This window comes from Lepus europaeus, chromosome Y (assembly GCF_033115175.1).
Source record: "Lepus europaeus isolate LE1 chromosome Y, mLepTim1.pri, whole genome shotgun sequence".
Taxonomy (NCBI): Eukaryota; Metazoa; Chordata; class Mammalia; order Lagomorpha; family Leporidae; genus Lepus; species Lepus europaeus.
In genome coordinates, this window is record NC_084851.1 from 13,196,049 (window position 1) to 13,221,945 (window position 25,897).

The 25,897-nt window shown below is 39.0% G+C and overlaps 1 protein-coding gene across 1 annotated transcript in view; it reads right to left on the reverse strand.

The window, feature by feature from the left end:
• Positions 1-1,444: 1,444 nt before the first annotated feature.
• The window catches only part of LOC133754097 (zinc finger protein OZF-like), a 31,514-nt gene continuing 7,061 nt past the window's right edge, over positions 1,445-25,897 (reverse strand). Inside the window, exons 2-6 of the mRNA XM_062184680.1 lie at positions 20,488-20,609; positions 6,609-6,701; positions 4,415-4,472; positions 1,682-2,459; positions 1,445-1,588 (exon numbers count right to left, since the gene is read on the reverse strand). Of these exons, the coding sequence (XP_062040664.1) occupies positions 1,445-1,588; positions 1,682-2,459; positions 4,415-4,472; positions 6,609-6,701; positions 20,488-20,609 (1,195 nt within the window). The remainder of the gene's footprint in view (positions 1,589-1,681; positions 2,460-4,414; positions 4,473-6,608; positions 6,702-20,487; positions 20,610-25,897) is intronic.

The window sequence follows — 25,897 nt, forward strand, 5'->3', positions numbered from 1 at the left end:
AATGGAATTTATGCCTCCTGGCTTTGGTCTCACCTAGACATGGCTGTTTCAGCCATCTGGGGGAGTGAAGCAGTGAATATAAGAACTCTGTGTACTCTGTGTACATGTTTTCCTCTGTCATTGTCTTTTAATGGAAAAAAAAATTAAACATTGGCCCAGAAACAATCCCAGAAAGACAGTTTGGACATTAGGCCACCAAAACAATACTTATGAATCCTCTTCAGTCTATAAATAGATTGGTAATATGGGAAAATTAGACAGTCTACACACAAATCTGGGATTCACATGACTGAAAAAGTCACAAGACAAATCCTACCAAGTAGAAAAAATCCAACATCCAACTCTAATAGTACAGCATTATGGCTGGCATATGAGGTAACACAACTGTGGTCACATTACTGATCTGTACTAGAATAAATGGAGGAAGACTCATGGGCAGGCAGTGAAACAGTTATACCAAATACTTTGCAAATGTTAGGCTTGTATTTCAAACTGAGTAGTATAGAATGAATATTTACTTACAAAAAATTACATGTGGATATTGTCCCTACTCATAATAAGTGCTGGAAAAACAGCAGAGTATATGGCACAGAGACTAATGTAGATTTCAAAGAGTGCATAGCCAGCCTCTGCAGTGCAGTGTTACACCCTCATGTGAATTCCCTAATATCTGCAGAGATGTGATGTTAAACAGGTGTTTTTCCTCCTTCATTACTGTTTTGCAGAATAATGAGTAATTTTGCTAGCATTTATTTTATGTACTAATAATTTTGTGGATAATTTTGCTGATGCTTGTTGAAATCTGCCTCAGAGTAAAAGCTTTGTCCACTTCCACTGCCTTTGTAGAGTTTTTCCTCTAAGATCCCTGATAGTGAGATCTGGCTTATTGTAGAAAGTTTTCCTATATTCACATGCTTTCTCACCTGTGAGTTCTTTGATGTGTGCTTAACCCTGACTTCTGGCATCAAGAATTTTCATAATCACTTCATTAAAAGGTGTTTTTCCTTTTTGTGAGTTCTGCTGTCTGTTGAGATGTAGCTTCTGGCAAAAAGTCTTTTCTTATCCATAGTATTGACAAGTTATCTCTTACATGTGAGTTCTTTGATGCCTTCTGAAGTTTGAACTCTAAAATGTTTTTCCACATTCATCACATTGATAAAGTTTCTCCCCTGTGTGAACACTCTGATGTGTAATGAGTTGAGTTATTACAAAAGACTTTTCCACAGGCATTGCATTCATAAATTTTCTCTGATCTATGCATTCTCTGGTGGGTAAAGAGTTGTGACTTCCAGCAAAAGGGTTTTCCACGCATTTTGCATTCATAAATCTTCTCCTTCTAAGGTAGAGTGAGTTGTGACTTCTGGAAAAAGAATTTTCCACAGGTACTATATTCATAAGTTTTCTCCCTTTTGTGGATCTTCTGGTGTACAATGAGTTGTGATTTTCAGCAAAAGGCTTTTTCACATGTATTACATTCAAAAGGTTTATCCCCTGTGTGAATTCTCTGATGTGTAGTGAGGTTTGACTTCCAGCAAAAGGTTTTTCCGCACATTTCACATCCATAAGTTTTCTCATTTATGTGAACCTTCTGATGTGAAGTGAGATTTGACTTTTGGATAAAGGCTTTTCCACATTGCTTATATTCATAAGGTTTCTGCCCTATGTGAATTTTCTGATGTACAGTGAGATTTGACTTCCAGGAAAAGGCTTTTCTGCATATATCACATTTGTATGATTTCTCCTTTGTGTGAATTCTTTGATGTGAAATAAGGCTTGTTTTCCCATGAAAGCCTTCTCCACATGTATTACATTGATAAGGTTTCTCCCCTGTGTGAATTCTCTGATGTAGAATGAGTTGCGACTTCCAATAAAATGCTTTGCCACATGTTTCACATGTGAAAGATTTGTATCTTGAGTGAATCATGAGATTTGTAGTATTTGATCTCAGGTAAATGGATTTCCCACATTCATTGCACCCAGAGGGCTTTTGCTCTTTCTGAGTGCTATGATGGATAGAAAGGCAGGATTTACAATTGAAAGATTTTCCACAGGGGTTACAAGAATAGATTTTTTTTCCTGTATATGTTCTTTGACTTGTGGTAAAATCTGATTTGTAAATGAGAGTTTCCTCATACTCAAAAGATTCATAAAGTTTCTTTCCTGTGTGTGTTTGTTGAGGTTTACTGTGGTAGGACTTTTTCTGGAAAGTTTTCTTTCCATGTTCAGTTGTCTTTCCTACAGTGCCAACTGACTTATTACAGGTATCTCCCATATGAGCCTTTTCATCTGTAAAGAACACCCTTTTCCTGCTGAACCCTTTGCCTCTTATACTGTGTTCAAACACCTGCTGAAAAGTCTGAATCTTGTAAGGCTGACCGATAGGCTCCCAGCATTCACTTGAGTTGCCAGGTACATTAGTGCCATCAGATTTCTCTGCAGCTTGCATCTCATCAGGCCTCCTAGGGAGAAGCAAATTGTGAAATAAATTATATGTCTCAGCTTTCAGTAAAAATATGGCATGAGCTTAAATTAAGTGTTGCTTTTTAATTTAACTTTCTTGTGCATTGATAAGTTGTTGTTTGTGATTACAGCTTGCCTCAAATTTATTTGTTGACTTTTCCAGTTGGTTCCCAATAGGTCATCCCTTCTGCAGGCTGAAATGAGAAAAAAAAATGCTATATCCATGAAACATATCTAAGTGTTACTTGTAGAATGTTCAAGTAAAGGCAATGCAGTTTCCTAGTGGAATAGCATTTGAATAGGTCAGTAAAAGGTATTCAATGTTGCCCTATATATCTTTTTCTTCATAATACACTAAGGTAATAAAACAAAGGAAGCTTTCCCAAATTCATACACTCAACTATGTTAAATGTTTTAAGTGGAGAGAGGGGGCAAGTGATGTCAGGCAGTGGGTCAAACCATTTCTTAGGATGCATACATCCCACAATAATACCAGATGAGTCCTGGCTACTGTGCTTCCAACACAGATTCCTGCTAATGTGTCCTAGCAGGCAGCCAATGATGATTCTAAGTGTGTTGGAGCCTGCCACACACTTGAAAGACCCAGATTTACTGGATTTTCATTTCAGGTTGGCCTCATTCTCACTGTTGCAGGCATTTGGGCAATGAACCAGTAGGTGGAGGACTTTCCTCTCATTCTCTATTTCTCTGTTACTGTCATTCTGCCATGCAAGGAGAACCTAATAAACATTTTCATAACTAAGTAAATATTTATAAAAGTTGAGAAACACTTAGTAGAAATACTTGATCACTTACTTATAGGTACCAGAGGAGGACATGTGTGTATTCCCTAAGCAGGACCATAACATAGAAACAGCATCCATTTTCTATGGTTGCTACATGTTCAGTTTTTCCAGGGGAATGGCTATAGAGATCTGTGGGGTTTCTTAAGCAAAAACACCTCCTTTAAATGTTTGCAAGATTTGTGTATTTTAGAGGCTGGTGCTGTAGTGCAGTGGGTTAAAGCCTTGCCCTCTGGCACCAGCATCCCATATGGGTGCCAAGTCTCAGCTGCTCCACTTCAGATTCAGCTACCTGCTAATGTGCCTGAGAAAGCAGCAGAGGATGGCCCAAGTCATTTGGTCCCTGTACCTGCATAGGAGACCCAGAAGAAACTAAGGATCTTGGCTTCATATTGATTCAGCTGCATGCATTGCAGTCAGTTAGGAGTGAACTGGCAGATGAAAGACTTCTCTCTCTCAAATAAATAAATTTTAAAAAACTTTAAAAAAAGATTTGTTTATTTTAAAGACAGAGTTACAAAGAGAGGCGGAGAGAGAGTGTTCATCCACTTATTCACTCCCCAAATGGCTGCAATGGTCAGGGCTGTACTGTAGTGGAATGAGAAGGCCATGCCAAGGTGGCCACTGGCAAGCGAGCATCAGATACTCAGGATGGCTTTGAAACCCACCTGGCAATGGAGCCTGCCTGGCAACAGGCTGTGATTGGATGGATTTGAAACAGGTTGTGATTGGATGGCTTTGGAAACTGCCTGGCCACAGGCTGTGATTGGATAGATTTGATACTGCCTGGCAACAGGCTGTGATTGGATGGCTTTGGAAACTGCCTGGCAACAGGCTGTGATTGGTTGGGGCATAGACTGCCCCTTGACCAGATTGGCTGGTCTTAGCTATATAATTTGTTGTACCAACTGTAATAAATGAGTCTGCAGGCTGCTCGCCTCAAACCTGCTTTCACCCGACTCCTGGAGTCTGTGTGTTGACTCCGCACCTCTTGCCCCCACCACACTGCTCCTCTCAGAAATGAACCCACTGCAACATTGTTGAGAAATCAGTGGCAACACTGTATCAGGGTAAAGACAGGAGCACAGAACTCCAAATGAGTCTCCCAGATATGTACAAAGAAACATCTGCTGCTTTCCCAGGCACAGTACCAGGGAACTGCATCACAAGTAGGGCAGCCAGGACTCAAGTTGGTGCCTGTATGAAATGCTGTCATTATAGGAATATGGTTCAACATACTGCCACAATTTCAGCCCTACCCAAACCTTTTATATGCACATTATGATGACAGCTTTCCACAGATTCCTAAGAAAACCTAGTATCTTCAGATTCTCATACCGCAGAAGGCCCATAAATGTCCCATACATCATTTTTTGTATGCTTTCCAATCAATTTAAGGAAATATGTTCTGCCATTAGGGTGGTGTTCACCTTCTTTGAGAAGTATTTCCGCCTCATTATGAAACCAGCATACTTGGTATTCTCTCAGTTCTTGATATACCCTCTTGCTCTATAATTTGAAGTTCTGTCTTTCAATATTTGTGCTGGATACTCAGAATTCTCCCATTTTTACAGAAAACTGACTCTCTTATGCATTTCTAATCTATTACATTATAATCACATTTTAAAAGAAGCAGGAAAAGTATTGCAGCAGGTTAACCTGCTTCCTGCAACACTGGCATCCTATTTTCTTCATGATTTATTTATTAGAACTATAGGGATAGGGACAGAAAGAGAAACAAAGCCCATTCACTTATTCACTTTTAAATTGCTTGCAATGGCCATTCATTTTTGTACTCATTTATTTGAGAATCAGAGACAGGGAAAGGGAGAGAGGGGCTGCCACTGTGGCATAGCAGGTAAAGCCACTGCCTGCAGTGTTGGTATCCCATATGGGTACCAGTTCAAGTACCAGCTGCTGCACTTCTGACTCAGTTCTCTGCTATTGCCTGGGAAAGTAGTAGAAGATGTACAGTAGAAATACTTGGACCCTACACCCATGTGGGAGACCCAGAGGAAGCTCCTGGCTCCTGGCATCAGATTGGCGGGAGCTGCAGCCAATTGGGGAGTGAACCAGCATTTGGAAGACCCCTCTCTCTCTCTCTGCCTTTGCTTCTTTCTCCATGTAACTGACTTGCAGATCAATAAATATTTATAAAAATAGACAGAAAAAGAGAGTAAAGAGACAATGAGAAAGCCCACATCCACTCATTCAGTACTCAAATTTGTGCAACAGTAAGACCTGTGCCTGGGCAAAACCATAAGTGGGAACTGAATTTCTTCAACTAATAAGAAATCAGTTCCTCTGTGTGATCCAATTTTTATAAGCATTGATAGAATAAATACATGAATAGGCCAGTGACACAGCTCATTTGGCTAATCCTCCACCTGCAGCACCAGCACCTCAGGTTCTAGTCCTGGCTGGGGTGCTGGATTCTGTCCCAGTTGCTCCTCTTCCAGTCCAGCTCTCTGCTGTGGCCCGGGAAGGCAGTGGAGGATAGCCCTGGTGCTTGGGCCCTGCACCCACATGGGAGACTGGGAGGAAGCACCTGGCTCCTGGCTTCAGGCCAGCACAGTGCCAGCTGTAGCAGTTATTTGGGGAGTGAACCAATGGAAGGAAGACATTTCTCTCTGTCTCTCTCTCTCTCACTGTCTAACTCTGCCAGTCAAAAAAAAAAAAGAATAAATACATGAATAATTGTCTGAAAAAAAAAACAGGATGTGGCAGTAGGAAGAAGAACAAGTTTGAATACAGGGGATGTATATAACCTAAAAATTAGTCTCGTTACAGGCAGAAATTGATTGCAATGGGGCTAGCACTGTGGCACAGTAAGCTAAAATTCTGCCTACAGCATCGACAACCCATATGGGTACTGGTTCATGTTCCAGGTGCTCCTCTTCAAATCAGATCTCTGCTAATGGCCTGGAAAAGTGGTGGAAGATGTCCCAAGTGCTTGGGCCCCTGCACCCCTATAGGAGACCCAGAGGAAATTTCTGGCTCCTGGTTTCAGATCAGCTCAATTCTGGCCATTGCAGCCATCTGAGGAGTGAACCAGTGAATGGAAGACCTATCTCTGCCTCTGTCTGTAACTCTACCTCTCAAATAAATAAATAAAATTTAAAAAATAAATTGGTTGCATTGTTGGTAGTTCTGATAATGTATTCACCCAGAGGAAAACAACAGGCAGATGAACAAAAAAATGATAGCCTGCTTGGAGACTGATGCATCACATCAGCTGTTCTCAGGACTGGGACTTGGGATACATAGTGAGAAATGCTCTACCCAGTCAACATTCTTTGAGATCTTTTCCATTCCAGTCTCCCTGTCCAATGGGTGCTGACTGACCTGACAGGCTCCGATTTAGGGGTTTTGTCACTGTCCATGACTCTGCTCCCTGTTCCAACTTGAAGATCACCTCAGGTTTGCTTTTGCAGTACCCTGTTAAAGGGAAATAATGCTGGATGTCATCAAATCATTAAGTTAGAGTTTTGAAAGACAACAGCTTGTTCACAGGGACTGTGAAACAAAATTGTTCATTTCAATCCTTTCCTCATGTTTCTTGGCCTCAAATACTATGCTTATCCAGCATGTAATCTTTTAAAAAATTAATTTGCTTGCCACATGGGAAGTAACTGTTTCACTTCAGCATGAGAGGGGAATATCACTCACCCAAAAACAACAGGCTGTTGTAAATCTCCATCATTACATCTTTGTACAGGGTCTTCTGAGAACTGCCCAGGTACTGGCACTCCTCCTAAGTGATGTCCACAGCCAGGTCTTCAAATGACACCAACATCTGCAATAGCACATTTTTTTTTTTTGCTCATCATGCCAGTTCTGTCACAAAAAGACTAGGAGTGCATTTTCCTGTGTGCATCTTCTATGCATCTTATATAAGATGCAGATGATTTTGGAATCTATGTGGCAACAGAATGCAAAATTACAATGAAAATGTCTTGCTTCTATATTAATTTCATAATTCAAAAATCAGTACAGTGGATTGCTCCTTGTTATTCTGGAATTGCTCTTTCTCCTAATGATCTTGAAAAGATCCCACACTGTAATCTGTAGACATACATGTAAGCATATGACTGAATTAGCATTAGATGAGTTACAGGAGAAAATGTTGAATATCAATTTGGAGAACAAGCAATTTTTTTAAAAAATCAATTTTTCTGTATTATCAGGTCATTTATTTTATTGGAAACTATTTTAAAATTTATGCATAGTTTTTTATAATGTATTTTTCCATTAATTATTTGATAAATTTTTGTGTGTACTTAATGACTACCACAATTGTGTAACCAAGGAATAAGTCAAATAATATTTCCATCATGGAAATAGAGTTTGAAGCAGGAAAAAGAATATCAGTAACATCTATCAGGTACAGTTCACTCTACCTCATATGTCTACAGGAAAATGCTGAGCTCATAAAAGTATCTGAATCATACAAGAAAAAGATAAAGGGAAGAGGAAGAAACCAGAAACTTGAGGATGCATAGGAATGGAAAACTCTCAAAGCATTTTCATTTTTGCTTTTATTATAAAGTTGACAAGTCTGCCTTTTTTAATCTTACAATTAAAATATACAGTAAGAAATAATTTGGAAAGCTGATACAATCATACTGAAACCCATGTTGACTTGAAAATTAAGTTTATGACCATGACAGCTATTGCTAAACCGTGTAAATGAATTAGTTGTTCTCAATAAAATTTTCAATTGTTCAAAATCACAGAAAGGAGATCACAAGGTGCATCTAAAAAACATGCTAAAACACTAGTAGCATAACCAGACAAAATGTCATGTTTCGTAAGGCCGACACCTGGCTGGAATGACAAATACACTCACACACACAAATACACACACACATATGCACGTTCTAAAGGGTTATATTGTCAGAAACAACCAAATTTACTTCAAAAGTGCCAGAAGATAAAGTTATATTATAAACAAGAAGCCAGCCAACAAGGCAGCTCAGCCCATAGGAAGCATGCTCTGTTCAGCCCTGGTCAATGAGTGTAATGTGGATAATGTTGATAATGGTTAAAGAAAGCTATTTCTGAGAAGAAACAATGATTCCTTGGAAAACAACAGGCTGAAGAGCTACCAAGGTATAGAATGAAGGTGTCAGCAAAGACTGTGTCTCAATTACAGGGCACAGGCCTCTCTCCACATGTATCCTCAGGATGGTCATATTGAAATGAGTCAGTGCTGCTATCCTCCAGGTTTCCTAAATTTTTCTTTTAAAATGAAATTATAAAAAAGGAATGGCTGGCTGGAAATTAATATTCTCTAAATAAAAAAAAGAAAAAAAAAGAAAAATGGTACTTAAAAGTTTATTTTCATACCAAAACATTGAAATCCTTGCAGTTTTTTCATAATATGCATTTTCTGTGAAATTTATAAAGTTCCCTCAGATACATGGATTTCAAAATATTTTTGAACCAAAATGAACACTTTTCTTTTAATTGTATTTCTTCCCTTAACTTTTCAAAGTACCTACATAGAACCCGCTAACTTTATAAGGGCTTTTGTGACAGCAGCATGAGTTTGTGTGTGTGTTTAAGGTAATATTCTTCACTATGAACTATAGATTAAAAAGCCATGCAAATCAGTAAAAAAAAGGAATGGCTGTTGTGATTATCCTCGTCATTTTTAAATCATGTACACTGATTAAAACAAAGCAGTCACCTTGTCTACTCATGACAACACAGGTCTAACAATCAAGAGAAGCCACATCTGGATATGTTACATTTCTGGTTTCATTCACAGAACTTGGATTTGATTGCAAAGTTGAGAATAGATGATATTTTTTAAGTTTGTCTCTCTAGATATGGAATGAAGTTAAGATATTTGTGAGAGAAGATTAACTGATGTGTGGTGACCATTGCTCACTCAACTTCAGTATTGTTTCTTGTGAGAAAATCACATATCCTCTCCCAGTCTAGAACTCACACAAGGTCACATGATTCTCACTCAGCAAATATCAGTAGATATTAATTGTGTCACTTCTAGGAGAGCTTTACTTGGTCCAATGCTTTCTATATTCTCCAATCACAAAGATGAGCATTTCTAGTAAAGGTCACTATAGCAGGATGAAGAAAAATAGGAGATCTGAAACACACTTTAAATGTGGAAGTCCTGCAGTGTCTGGGAGTCACTTGTCACCTAATTATACCCTAGTTTTTCAACCCTATTGTTGTGAGACACTAACAAATAGAGCATCTGTTACAGCAGTTCACTTTAATAGATGGATCTCTCTAAGTCCATGGAAAGGGGCAAGAAATGCAGAGGCTAGGGGTTATAGACTTTTCAGTCAATTGTGTTGAAAACATATGTAAAATTAAAAGTGAATCTACAGTTCACACTGAGTGCTTGACAACTTCAGAATTACATGCAGTGTGTGATTAATAATCTTAGATTAGGAAAATCTATTCTTACTGAAACTCAATATCCAGAAACTATGCAAGCTCAAATTCAAGCATAGAAAACTCAGCAGAGTTTTTAGAGGTAGAAGATATGAAGCATGAGAGGTTAAATCCAATGACAAAAATGACTACAGAGGAAGGAGATTTTTTTCACTCTCATTTTACTGAGGATACAAATATCTTCCCTGGGAATGGGTCTCATTAATATGGAATCTCAGATAAAAGCACTAAAGACTCAGTGATGTGTCAGATGGTAGCAAGTGGTATGGTACATATGTAAATGCAGACCTCACTGGGAATAGGATCAGAGAAATATATGCTAAGCTAGTGAAAATTGTAATCCTATTGATCAACTTTTTCAGGCTACAAATCACAAGCTACACAGAAAAATGTTGACATTTCCTACCCAAATTTTAGAGGTTGTTCTCTCCTTTAAATATCTATGTATTTGTATGGTTGAATGACAGAGAGAAAAAGATAGGAAAAAAATCTTTGATTAGTTGTTTCACTTCCCAAGTCTCAGCAAACTCAAAAAAGTCAAAATTATACCATGCATCTTCTCAGAACACAATGGAATGAATCTGGAAATCAGCAACTCAGGAATATCTAGAGCATATGCAAACACATGGAGACTGAACAACACGCTCCTGAATGAACACTGGGTCACTGAAGAAATCAAAAGAGAAATCAAAAATTTCTGGAAGCAAATGAAGATAACAATACAATATGTCAAAACATATGGGATATCAGAAAAGCAGTGTTAAGAGCAAAGTTTCTAGCAATAGGTGCCTACTTTAAGAAATTGGAAAGGCACCAAATAAATGAGCTACCAATCCATAACAGGGATCTAGAAACTCTACAGCAAACCAAACCCAAACCTAGTAGGAGAAAAGAAACAATTAAAATTAGAGCAGAAATCAACAAAATTTAATCCAAAAAAATTCCAAAGATCAGCAAAACGAAGAGCTAGGTTTTTGAAAAATAAACAAAATTAACCACCATTAGACCAACAAACCAAAAAAAGGAGAGAGAAGAACCAAATCATTAAAATTAGAGATGAGAAAGGGAATGTAACAACAGACACCAAAGAAATAAAGTCATCAGAAATTACTACAAAGAGCTGTATGCCAACAAACTGGGAAGTCTAGCAGAAATAGATAGATTCCTGGACACATACAACCTACATAAATTGAACCACAAAGACATAGAAAATCTAAATAGATCCATATCTAAGACAGAAACTGAAACAGTAATAAAGGCCCTCCCAACAAAGAAAAGCCCAGGACCAGATGGATTCACTGCTGAATTCTACCAGGAATTTAAAGAAAGAATTAACCCAAATTATTCTCAAGCTATTCAAAACAATTGAAAGAGAAGGAATCCTCCTAAATGATTTCTGCAGAGCCAGCATCACCTTAATCCTTAAACCTAAAAAAGAGGCACCAGAGAAAGAGAATTACAGACCAATTTATCTGATGAACATAGATGAAAAAATCATCAATAAAATTCTAGCCAATAGAATGTAACAACACATCAGAAAGATCATCCACCAAGACCAAGTGGGATTTATCCCTAGTATGAAAGGATGGTTCAACATTTGCAAATCAATAAATCATTTACAAACTGCTGAAGAAAAAGCATACAATTATCTCAAAAGATGCAGAGAAAGCATAAAATAAAGTACAACACCCTTTCATGATAAAAACTCTAAGCAAGTTAGGTATAGAAGGAACATCCCTCATTACAATCAAGATGATTCATGGCAAACCCATGGAGAGCATCATACTGAATGGGTAAAAGTTGAAACCATTCCCTCTGAGATCCGGTACCAGACAGGGATGCCCACTCTCACCACTGCTATTCAATATAATACTGGAAGTTTTAGCCAGAGCTATTAGGCAATAAAAAGAAATCAATGGAATTCAAATTGGGAAGGAAGAATTCAAACTATCCCTCTTTGCAGATGACATGATCTGCAACTCTACCAAGAGACTATTGGAATCACAGGAGAGTTTGGTAAGGTAGCAGGTTACAAAATCAATACACAAAAATCAACCACCCTTATATATACAGACAATGCCATGGCTGAGAAAGGATTTCTAATATCAATCCCACTCACAATAACTACAAAAAAAAAAACTTTGGAATAAACTTAACCGAGGAAGTCAAAGATCTCTATGATGAGAATTACAAAACTTTAAAGAAAGAAATTGAAGAAGATATCAAAAATGGAAAAATCTTTCATGTTCATGGATTGGAAGAATCAATATAATCAAAATGTCATTCTTCCAAAAGCAATTTACAGATTCAATGTGATACCAATCAAAATACCAAAGATATCCTCCTCAAATCTGGAAAAAATGATGCTGAAATTCATATGGAGGCACAGGAGTACTTGAATAGCTAAAGCAATCCTAGAAAACAAAAACAGAGCCAGGCGTATCACAAAACCAGATTTCAAGACATACTATAGGGCAGTCATAATCAAAACACCTGCTACTGTTACAGAAACAGATGGATAGACCAACAGAATAGCATAGAAACACCAAAAATCAATCCAAACAGCTATAACAAACTTATCTTTGATCAAGAAACTAAAACCAATTCCCAGAGCAAGAGCAGTCTATTCAACAAATGGTGCTGGGAAAACTGGATTTCCACATGCAGAATTAGGAAGCAAGACCCCTACTTTACACCTTACAAAAATCCACTCAACATGGATTAAAGATCTAAATCTATGATCCAACATGATACAATTATTAGGGAACATCAGAGAAACCCTGCAAGATACTGGCACTGGCAGAGTTCTTGGGAAACAACCAAGAGGCACAGGAAGCCTAAGCAAAAATTAACAAATGGGATTACTTCAAATTGAAAAGTTTCTGTAATGCATAATAAAGAGTCAGGAAAGTGAACAGGTAACTGGCAGAGTGGGAGAAAATATTTGCAAATTATGCTACTGGTAAAGGATTAATATCCAGAATCTACAAAGAGATAAAGAAATTCCATCACATCAAAACAAACAACCCACTTAAGAGATGGGCCAAGGACCTAAACAGACATTTTTCAAAAGAGGAAATCCAAATGGCCAACAGACACATGAAAAAATGTTCAGGATCACTAAGCCATCGGGGAAATGCAAATCAAAACCACAATGAGATTTCACTTCACCCTGACTGGAATGGCTTTCATACATAAATCCACTAACAACAGATGCTGGTGATGATGTGAGGAGAAAAGCACACTAATTCACTGTTGGTGGGAATGCAAATTGGTAAGGCCACTATGAAGGTCAGTTTGGAGATTCCTCAGAAACCTGAATATAGCCCTACCATACAATCCAGGCATCCCACTACTCAGAATTTACCCAAGAGAAATTAAATTGGCAAATAAAAGGGCTGTGTGTACTTCAATTTTTATTGCAGCTCAATTCACAATAGCTGACATGGAATCAACCTAAATGCCCATCGACAGAAGATTGGATAAAGAAATTATGGGACATGTACTCTATACAATATGACACAGAAATAAAAAAATGAAATCCAGTCATTTGCAACAAAATGGAGGAATCTGGAAAGCAGCATGCTGAGTAAAAAAAGCCATCCCCAAAGGGACAAATAGCATATGTTCTCCCCAATCTGTGACAACTAACTGAGCACCTAAAAGGATACCTGTAGAAGTGAAACTGACACTATGAGAAGCAATGACTTATTGATCACTGCAAAGAATATGGCATTTGGAATTTTAATCCAGCCAGTTAATGTAAAGCAAATCATTCTGAAGAATATTTCAGTATCCACAATTTCTGCAACATATACCTTACATCACTATCCTTGGGGGAAAAATGAAAATTTGACTTATACTCTTGGAAAGAAAAACTAGAAAGAAATTTAAGTTAGGTCTTGAAAGTAGTAGACAAGATACCTAAAGAATCTCCAAGTATCTTCATTATTTACAAGTCATATAAAGTTAGGTAAAGACTGATAAGCTATTTAAATTCTATAGATGTAACAGTGTTACAGTGAAAACCTATTTGTAGGAAAAGGAAAAAAATAGCTCAATGCAAGTTAGTCCACACAGTTTAAATTTGCTATCATAAAGAACAGCTTAACACCAATTTTAAAAGACTTCTACTTTTTTCTGTTACCATGTGATGTTATCTGCCACATTATGATGCAGGAAGATGGCCCTTTCTAGATTGACCTCCTGACTTTAGACCATCTAGCTCCCAGACTAGAAGAAATAACTGTTTTCTTGAGGCTGGTCTTTTGGCACAGCATGTTATGTCACCACTGGTGAAGCTCTCATCTCATAGAGTCTGATTTGGGTCCTGGCTACTCAATTTCCAGTTCAGTTTGATTCTAAAGCATGTAGGAAGGCAATGTATAATTTCCCAAGTACTTGGGTTCCTGATGCAAATGCAGTGACTCAGATGGAGGATCTGGTTCCTGGCATTGGCCTTGCCCAGTTCTGGCTGTTATAACTCCTGTTGTGAGTGAAACAGGTGATAGAATCTCACTCTTTCTCTCCCTCTCTCTTTTATTAACAGAAAGGGAAGGTACATACATTTTGAAAAAGTATTTTAAAGTAAAAACATTTTGGCAAAAAATGTTTTCTTTCTTTTTTTTTTAACTATAGAATGCTTTATTTTTTTTAACTTTTATTTAATGAATATAAATTTCCAGTGTACAGCTTATGGATTACAATGGCTTCCCCCCCCATAACTTCTCTCCCACCCGCAACCCTCCCCTCTCCCGCTCCCTCTCCCCTTCCATTTGCATCAAGATTCATTTTCAATTCTATTTATATACAGAAGATCAATTTAGTATAAAGATTTCAACAGTTTGCACCCACATAGAAACACAAAGTGAAACATACTGTTTGAGTACTAGTTATAGCATTAAATCACAATGTATAGCACATTAAGGACAGAGATCCCACATCAGGAGCAAGTGCACAGTGGCTCCTGTTGTTGACCCAACAAATTGACACTCTAGTTTATGGCGCCAGTAACCATCCTAGGTTGTCGTCATGAGTTGCCAAGGCTATGGAAGCCTTCCAAGTTTGCCGACTCTGATCATATTTAGACAAGGTCATAAAAGACAGAGTGAGGATAGTAACCAATGATCCTAAGAGTGGCATTTACCAGGTTTGAACAATTATACAGCATGAAGTGGGGAAGAGGACCATCAGTACACACAGGTTGGGAGTAGAGCCATTGGTGGTAGAGTAGAGGTTATGATTACAAAGGAATGAGGCCCAAGTGCACTAGACAGGGCCTAGAACAAAGGACAGAGTCATAATCTGTTTGACAGGCTTATCACAAAGAGACTAAGATGGGCATAGATCAAAAGACTTTTCTTTATTTAAAGACTGTATGTATTCATTTGAGAGGTAGAGTTACAGACAAAGTGAGAGACAGAAAGTTCTTCCATCCACTGGTTCACTTTCCAGATGGCTCAGCCAGAGCTGAGCCAGGAGCTTCCTCTGGGACTCCCATGTGTGTACAGGGAACCAAGCACTTTGGCCACCTCCTGCTGCCTTCCCAGGTCATAAGCTGGATTGGAAAAGGAGCATCTGGGACACAAACTGGTCCCAATGTGGGATGCTGACACCACAGATAGAGGCTTAGCCCACCATGCCACAGTGTCACCCCTCAAAAGCCTTTTTTTTTAAATTTTTGACAGGCAGAGTGGACAGTGAGAGACAGAGACAGAGAGAAAGGTCTTCCTTTGCCATTGGTTCACCCTCCAATGGCTGCCATGGCCAGTGCACTGCAGCCAGTGCACCACACTGATCTGAAGGCAGGAACCAGGTGCTTATCCTGGTCTCCCATGGGGGATACAGAAGAGAGCTGGCCTGGAAGAGGGGCAACTGGGACAGAATCTGGAGCTCCAACCAGGACTAGAACCCAGTGTGCTGGTGCCGCAAGGCAGAGGATTAGCCTACTGAGCTGTGGCACTGGCACAAAAGCCTTTTTTAATTAATGAAAGATACTACATAAATATGCAAAGCTTCAGAAGTTCAGGAACAATATAGAAAGCAATCTAACATTTAAAAAGCAGAATTAAAAGAAACGTTCACTTTGGTTAAAAAAATTAATCTACAAATACACAGTTTCCATAACCTTTATGCATTGTGTTTTATAGTATGCATTTTCAATGAACTTCTAGACCAGTTTTATGCATGGGTTACTAACATTTTTGCACTGAAATAAACTTGCTTTTTCTTTCAACTTTCCAGAATCTTTGTGAAGTCCCTCATAACTGCAATAAATTTCAGTAGGAAGAGAATAAATGAAAAACAAAATATGTATTTTGAAATGGTGAAAAACTTCTTAAATATTATAAAAAAATCAATTCATAGATTTGAAATGCTTGATGACCCCTTAATCAACAGATACAAAGCTACTGCAGGCAAATAACAAAATGAATGATTCCAAATACAAAGAATAGACCCTGAACATTGTGAAAGAAACAACAGCCTACTGGGTCAGCTATATATGAATGATAGCTGACTTCTCAGAAATCGGTGAAAGAAATCTTCACTACATTGAAAAAATATCCTTCTATCTTTGATTCTATATCTAGTGTAACTACTTTAAAATATGAGGTGAACAAGGCAGACATTTTTGCTCATTGGGTTAAGCTGCTTCTTTGGATGCTCACATTTCATATCAAAGTTCCTACCCTTGCTTGTGATTTAACTTCATAATAATGCACACCCAGGTAGGTGCCAGATTATGGCTCTAGTAGCTGGGTCCCAGATATCCACATGAGTGATCTGGATTGAGTTCTAGCCTCCTGGCTTTAGCCTGGACCTTGCTCCAGCCATTACAGGTATTTGAGGGAGTGAAACAGCAGATAGAGCTCTTAATTTGTTTATCAAGTAAATAAAACATTAATCCATGAAATCCACAAAAGACATTTTCTGAACAAGAAAATGAGAACATAATATAAAAGAAGCAATCTATTTTCAGATAAAATGATACAAAATGAATACTTGGATTAGTAGGAGTTAAGAACATAGGAACATTTTTACTGCCAAAGGCACTTTGGATATTACAACATTATGTGCTGTCCATACAAAATCATCAACCTAAAATTAGCTTGTTATTAGCTTCTTGAATTAATAATACCACCTGTGGTTATTTTGGCAGGGTCAAACCAAATGATTTTTGGGTCTTATATGGCTAGAGAAATACTCAGGGACTTTTCATCATAATAAACAGATAATACATCATGCTGATCATATAATTATAAATGCTGGTGTGCCTAAAAACAAAACCTCAAATGATATGAAACAAAGTCCACAAAACTAAAAAAGAAACTTAAGAAAAAGCCCAAAAGTAATGTTGGAAAATTGATATACCTTTTATAGCAATTGATGAAACTAATAAAACATCAACTACAAACAGGAATGACAGTATTGACCCAAATGCTATTTATAAACCATTGTCCAACACTCATGACAACAGAATAAATGATGAGCTACAAATCAAACATATATCATGGAGAGATCCAACATGGCTAAATAGGGTATAGCCACAATGACTTAAGCTGCTCTGAGATACGAAGAAAACAAAGGAAAGACTATTTTGCAGAGAAGTGATTTACCGAAATGTTAGACAAATAAGTAAAAAAACAAAACAAAACAAAAAAAGTCAATCACCCACTGACTTCCTACCTCAGCCTGGAGCACTGAGGGGTCTGAGCAACTGTTGAGCTTGGAGCAGGGAAGCCTCCTTATTTCCTTCCCCTCCCTGACTCCTGCAGAGCATGACACTGAGCAGAGAAGATACACAGCGAGCCTCTGTTCTGCTCCTACCAGCACTGTAGAGTCAGGGCAATGTGTAAGGCAAAAGACAGCTCCCTGCATCCTGCATCTGTGGGAGTTTGGGGGTTTTAGCCCAGAGCTACACTCACACACTCTACCTGAGCCAGGAAAAATCACCTTAGCTTCTGGGGGCTACCACCAAAAGCAGCCCATAAAAAATTTTGCTCCCGGCCAGCGCCGTGGCTCACTAGGCTAATCCTCCACTTTGCAGCACTGGCACACCGAGTTTTAGTCCCAGTCGGGGCACTGATCCTGTCCCGGTTGCCCCTCTTCCAGGCCAGCTCTCTGCTGTGGCCAGGGAGTTCAGTGGAGGATGGCCCAAGTACTTGGGCCCTGCACCCCATGGGAGACCAGGAGAAGCACCTGGCTCCTGCCATCAGATCAGTGTGCTGCACCAGCCGCAGTGCACCTACCGCGGCGGCCATTGGAGGGTGAATCAATGGCAAAAAGGAAGACCTTTCTCTCCATCTCTCTCTCACTGTCCACTCTGCCTGTCAAAAAAAAATTTTGCTCCCACCCCAGGAGATCTGGGCAATGATCCACTATACCTGTAAGACCAGGACTGTAACAATTTGTTGTAAATTTCTGAGTGCCACTGGAATCTACCCAGTGGACACAGGGAAGAACCTACTTGCATTCCTCCTCTCTGGACCCATACTCTCCAGAATAAAACCTGTACACCTAATCCTAGGACTAGGGTTGTTGTTATTATAAAACACAGTACCAGTTGGACTCTCTTACCAAGAACTGAGGAGGGGATGATCCATATCACACAGTCCTACAGCCACAGAACTCTGCCACAAATCCCAGTATCACTCAGGCTTGCCAGTAATTCAAAGGCCAGCCATCCTCATCTTCCTCAGCACCAAGAACAAGCCCTTGGCTATCACAGTCATCAGGGAGATTGACACAGAATGTGTGGACCAAAGATACACACCCAAGGAAACTCATATTCATCTCAAAGGCACATTTCCATCCCTAGGAACTGCAGCTGACTAGACCTTTGTGTCACTAACAGACACAGCTGACATCCACTAAAATAAAAGGACTCACTCAGACACTACAATCCTGGGTTCACCTAGAACCAAAGCCAAGGCAACAAGTTTTGCACAAGAGAAATGAAAATAAAAACCATAATGAGGTTTCACTTCACCCCAGTAAGAATGGTTTTCACCAAAAGACCCCCTCCAAATAAATATTAGCAAGAATGTAGGAAAAATATACCTTAATACACTTCAGTGGGAATGTAAATTAACACAATCATTATGGAAGACATTTTGGAGATTCTTCAGAAATCCAAAAATGGATCTACCATATGACAGTCATCCCACTCCTGGGAACTTACCCAAAGGAAATAAAATCAGCATATGAAAGAGTTACCTGTGCCCCCAACTTTATATAGCAGCTCAATTCATAATAGCTAAGATAGGGAATCGACCCAGATGTCCATCAACTGATGACTAGATAAAGTAAATGTGGTATGTGTGTGTGTGTAAGTGTATATACACACATATATAAGATGGAATACTATTCAGCCAAAAAAAGAATGAAATCCTTCTTCTGCAACAAAATGGATTCAATTGAAGACAATTGTGCTTACTGAAACAGTGAATCCTAAAAAGACAAAAATATTTTTTAGGATTTTTGGTAGCCTATACAGCAGAAAAAAAAGTCTGAGTGAAACTGACACCTTGAGATCTAATTATCATCTGTATCCCTTTTCTATATACTTCAGGAATAGTGATGTTTCTACTATCTACTTGTTGAAATCTTTATTTAGTGGAGACTGAGCTTGTGATTATAAAGTAACTTGAAAATGTGCTATTGCAAAAATTAAAAGAAAAATAAGAAAGGGAAAAGGAGGAAGGGAAGGGAGAGAGAGTGAAAAGTATCATTATGTTCTTAAAACCATAGATAGGAAATACATGAAATCTGTTCTACTTATATAAATAAATAAAATTTTAAAAAGATATTCTAATTCTAATTAACAGTGCTTGTTTTTATTCCCAGCTCTGGTTTTTGAGTCCAATTTCATGCTACCACATGTGCTGGAAGGCTGTGGTTATAATTCAAGTAATTGGGCTTCTACCACTCATGTCAGGGGCAAGGAGTACATTCCTAGCTCTTGGATTCATTCTTGGTTTCTATGGATATTTAGGAGAGTAAGTTAGTGGATAAGAGGCTCTTTGATTTCTCCTAATCTACCCGTCTCTCTTTCTAATTCTAAAATATGTAAATATATTTTAAATGAAAAAGATTCAAGCAAGGCAAAAACCAGAGAATACACTTAATGATATTGGTAAATGTTTAAATAATTGAATTGAGGCTACTTCAAGTAGCTTAAAGTATGAGTGAAGAATGGAATGATTTGCTGGAAGACAGAGCTTTGGGAAGTTTGCAGCACAACCAGCATGTATATTGTGGCAGGAAGAAATGTATGTAGAGCTCTTTAAGAACCCTAAGAGATTCTGCTCTCCACACAACCCCAGTCCAATCCATAAATCTGGTACAGCCTCCCAAGGGTATTTTCACAATTCCTAAGACACTTTATTAACCAATTTATTACCAGTTAGTAACTCTTACCAGTGCAGAATGTTGTATGTATGTATTTTTAATTTGTAGATTAGAACTAAACCACTTCCACTTTAGCATTATATGACCAATAAATACCATCCAGAATTCATTTTCCACTAGAATTCTGCAAATTCTAATTTCTGATTTGAATCATGTAACAGATATGTCTTTGAGGCATCAGAAAGACTGTAGACAAATTTACAATCAGCTCTGATGGCTCTAATAACTTATAACTATGACAATATTAGCTTGTTTATCACTTTTACATTTCTGTTTTAATTTAAAAATCCTCATAAAGCTCCTATAATACAATGTAAAACAAGTTGAGAAATAAGCAAACAAGTTACTGTATTTGTGGGATGTGTGTCCCAAGCAGTAGTCTAACCTGCATCACCATATACAACCCTCTCAAGTTTGGTGGTTTGCTCTGGCTCTTGCCCAATCCCTGTATCTCCAATTTTCATTTTCTTTGACCTCCGAAGCATGTAGTGGTATCTACAATTACACCTGGAAAAGAAGGGGAATGCAGGGAGTTGTGAGAGAACTGGTCTCACTTGCACTTAGACTCCACTATGCTAAGGAAGATCATGGTAGAAATGAATGCAGAATTATAGATATATTAGCTGGAGAAACAGAAACAATCTCTGTGGTGAGTTAGCACTTCACACTTGATAAGGGGAAGGGAAGATCCTGAAAAAGCACCCAAAATTTTACTAACCAGCAGTGATTAAACCTAGTTATCCTTAGGTTAATGGGATCATTTTGTTGCTACTTATTTTTAAAAAGCTAATGATGGGGCTGGCACTGTGGCACAGTGGGTTAACACCCTGGCCTGAAGCACCGGCATCCCATATGGGCAATGGTTCTAGTCCTGGCTGCTCCTCTTCTGATCCTGCTATCTTCTATGGCCTAGGATAGCAGTAGAAGATGGCCCAAGTCCTTGGGCCTCTGCACCCACATGGGAGACCCAGAAGAAGCTCCTAGCTCCTGGCTTTGGATTGGCGCAGCTCCAGCCATTGTGGCCATCTGGGGAGGAAACCAGCAGATAGAAGACCTCTCTCTCTGTCTCTACCTCTCTCTGTAACACTATCTTTCTAATAAATAAAATAAATCTTTAAATAAAAACTAACCTTATGGCTGCAAAGCAACTTATTTTCAGGATGATTGTTTAAACAAATTTCAGTATATCATAGAAAGAAACATCATTTTGTCACTAAAACCATACTACAGAAAAAAAAATACTTGATTATTAACTACTTTGGTATTACTACAGATGTACTGAATAGGAGTCCATATACTGAAAATCCTATAGAATTTAGTCATTTAGCAACCTGTGTATTTTTACCCAGAACTGCACAGTAAAAATGGATATAATACATACTTATTATACTATACTTTCCTAGTAATTATCCCAAATAACACACTTCCCAACACACAAGCCTTCAAATAATCTTCATCACAATGATCCCTGACATTACCATTTTTCTTGCTTTACCCACTGGACATCAGTAAATATGACAACTACACACTTTGAAAAGTATTTGCTTGTTGGAGTTTACCTTATTGAACATTTATATTATGAAGAAGTCTGGGACTTGCCTATTGGAGATACAGGGTTTGGGCAAGAGCCAGAGCAAACCACCAAACTTGAGAGGGTTGTATATGGTGATGCAGGTTAGACTACTGCTTGGGACACACATCCCATTAGCAAATTTGTGGTTTTCATCCTGGTCATTCCATACTTAAAATAAAACACCCTGCTGTTGTACCTGAGAGGTAGTTGATGATGGATAAGTACTAGGATTCCTGTTACCCTCATAAGTGATCCAGGTAAGATTATTTCCTTCTGGCTTCAGCCTGGCATAACCCTGGCTGTTAGGAAAATTAGAGAGTGAATCAAGCAGCAGATGGAACAGTCTCTCTTTCTCTCCCCCTCATCCTTTGTCTCTCCCTCCTCCACTCCTTCTCTGATGCTCTGCCTTTTAAAAAATAATTACAAAGAAAACCACAACATATATTTTTGTTGATGTGTTATGTATCAAATGCTGATATACTCTTGGTGAGTAGGGAAGAATTTAATTGCATGCCAAATACAATCAAGAGAACTTCACACAGACATGTTCATGAGCACGATTCATGCCAACCCTGTTTGTAAGATTGCTGCCACACAAACTGCCTGGATATCATAAGAATGTATTGAGGGGCTGGTGCTGTGACACAGCAGGTTAACATCCTGGCCTGAAGTGTCAGCATCCTATATGGGCACTAGTTTGAGACCCGGCTGCTCCATTTCCAATCCAGCTATTTGCTATGGCTTGGGAAAGCAGTGGAGGATGGTCCAAGTGCTTGGGCCCCTGTTCCTGGGAGACCCAGAAGAAGGTAAGGCCCCTGGCCTCAGATCGGCACAGCTCCGGCCATTGCAGCCAATGGGGGAGTGAACCATCAGATGGAAGACCTCTCTCTCTTTCTGTCTTTGCCTCTCCTCTGACTTTCAAATAAATAAATAAATCTTTTTTTAAAAAAGAATGTATTGAAATGTTTTATACTCTATTTGGGCACTGTATTGCATTTTATTTATATTTTGCAAAGTAATTATCAGCAATAGTCTGATTTACTCACATTTTAAATAATTGGAAATGGGCTGGTGCTGTGGCTCAAGAGGTTAATCCTCCACCTGCGATGCCAGCACACCGGGTTCTAGTCCCAGTTGGGGAACTGGATTCTAACCTCATTGCTCTTCTTCCAGTCCAGCTCTCTGCTATGGCCCAGGAGTGCAGTGGAGGATGGCCCAAGTCCTTGGGCCCTGCACCCACATGGGAGACCAGGAGAAGCACCTGGATCCTGGCTTCAGATTAGCATGGTGCACCAGCTGCAGCACACCAGCTGCAGTCTCCATTGTGGGGTGAACCAACAGGAAAAAGAAAACCTTTCTCTCTCTCTGTCTACTCTGCCTGTCAAAAAAAAAAAAACTAAAAAAAAATATAATTGGAAATGGACAAACACTAAATCTCTGCAACATTTATGATTGGCAAAAATGGGTAACTGACATTAAATGAGAAAAACTTGCATTATAAACATATTTGATTCACACAATCCATAGAAAGTATGGGGAAGGGAAGTATGGTCATATAAAGATACTTGGTCTTTTTTACCAAAATAATTAGTGTTCCATCCTTGAGTCATATTACAGAGTTGAGAAAACTATTCTAGTGCATATTTTGAAACAAAAAGTGTCCGCAAACACAAAAGTTTCTATCTCCATTAATTACATAACTAAGAGCTTCTGAAATCAATCTGTCCATCTAAATATCTAACAAATCTTCCCTTACTGTTCTAAGAAATGGATCTGAACTTTTTCCTCTACTTGTTGGTTTATGTTACAAACTAGTCGAAGAGGCCAATAGAGGGTTTCATGAAGCTCTCAGATAAGGATGGCTAGAATTGAGATGGGCTAGACTCTTGGCCCACAGCCTATCCCTGGCTTTCTTTGTGCCTCACCTATGGTTTGCCCTGTTGAAATTCCCAAGCCTTCTTTGATCCTGCCATTGCCCTTCAGTGATTATTGTTGGAAAAGCAGGAACCTCAGTCTTGAGTTTATAGCCTAGGTACCTTCATCTCAGGACACAGAAGAAATTACATGCTTAAAAATGGGTCTCTATGGCACATTCCTTGTAATAAAATGAACAAGGGATCAAAGAACTAGTTTAGCAACACAAAGTACTGGTTTCTCATACCCATTCCCAGGAATTGTCCCCCTTGTCATCATACACCTCTTTCAATGGGAGCTGTTCCTACTGGGGTTGGATATTTGGATTCAATGAGGAGTCCTGATATGAATAAAAGTGGGAAGAACATACTCACAAATAGATGGCTAAGCTTAAGCAACTTCTTTATCTGTTTCTTTCTTTTTTTTCTTTTATTTATTTTTGACAGGCAGAGTGGATAGTAGAGGGAGAGAGAGAGAAAGGTCTTCCTTTTTGTCGTTGGTTTACCCTCCAATGGCCTCCGTGGTAGGCTCACTGTGGCCGGCGCACCGCGCCATTCCGATGGCAGGAGCCAGGTGCTTCTCCTGGTCTCCCATGGGGTGCAGGGCCCAAACACTTGGGCCATCCTCCACTGCACTCCCAGGCCACAGCAGAGAGCTGGCCTGGAAGAGGGGCAACCGGGACAGGATCAGTGCCCCGACCGGGACTAGAACCCGGTGTGCCGGCGCCGCAAGGCGGAGGATTAGCCTGTTAAGCCACGGCGCCGGCCTATCTGTTTCTTAAGTATAGATATCATATGATGATTGCAGTTCATGTTTTTGAGCACCAAGTCATGACAGCAGTTCTAGTAAGTAATTTGTACTGGATGGATGGGAATAAATAGTCCCTGTAGTATAGAGGGAGAGACAAATAGAAAGGAGATTGGGTAATTAAGTTTCCACCACATGGATTATGAATTAGGTTAATCTTTTTTTTTCTTTTTTAAAGATTTACTTGAAAGGAAAATAAGGAGAGAGGCAAGAGACTCACAAAGAGATAGATGGATCTTCTTTCTTGTGGCTCACTCCCCAAGTGTCTGCAACAGCCAGGATGGGGCCAGGAGTCAGGACCAGGCAATTCTATCTGGATCTCCAACATGGCTGGTAGGGTCCAAGTTCTTGGGCCATGTTCCCCTGCTTTCCCAAACACACTCACAGAAATGTGGATCAGAAGCAGAGTAGCTAGGACTCAAAATGGCATGCCAATATAGGATGCCACCATCGCAAGCAGTGTCCTAACCCACTGCACTATAATGTCAGTCCCAAATGTTAGTCTCAGATTCATCTCTGGTAAATTATATAGCCACATGCCTCTGGTGTCTGACCATGTTTTGTTTCATGTTAATTCATTTCTTAATTTTATTCTCAGAAAAGATATACAGAAAAGATTAATGCCATCTTTTAACCAATATCCCTTGGTCCTGAATAAATCACTGTTCTTTTTCTAGTTAATATGCTGTCATCCCTTGGTCTTACATTTATATTCATATTTATATGTAAATATAAAGTCACATTTTATGTGCATTGGAGTTTGAGACACTAAAATATATATTACATGAAAAGTTTGAAATAATACAATATATTCTAAGTCATATAACTTTCTTAAATAGCATAATTGAGATATAAATGCAACTTACCATGAGATTCACCAGTTAAGAGTATCGATACAATTCACTGTTTCCATTCAGTTGTAACCATCACCATCATCAATTTTAGGATTTTTTTTATCTCCTTAATGTATTGAGGATGAGTATAGTGGTTAATACACTGCTTGGGACAACACATCCCATTGAGCCTGGGTTTGAGTCCTAGCTCTTTCCTGAATCAGCTCCAGCTTCCTGCTAATTCTCTCTCTAGGACTGTATCACCCAGAAGGTAGAGGCTTGAGTATTGGGACACCAGCTATGCTGGTGACCAAAATTGAGTGCCTAGCTCCCAATTTATAACTGTTTAAAAATTAATTTGTTTGAAATTCAGAGAGAGTGACAGAGATTTTTCCATCTGGTGGTTTATGTCCCCATCTCCTGAAATGCCTACAGCAGCCAAAGTTGGGCCAGGACAAAATTAGGACTGAGGAATTCCATCTCCCATGCTGGGGTGGGCCAACAGGTGTTGCCTTCCCAGGAATATTAGGTGAAGCTGGATTAGAAGCAAAGTAGCTGGGATCTGAACTGACCCTCTGAAAAGGGAAGTGAGCATCCCAATTAATACTTAATTCTCAGTGTTATCATGCCTGTCTTACCAGCCCAGCCTTATTTGTTTTGAATGGAGA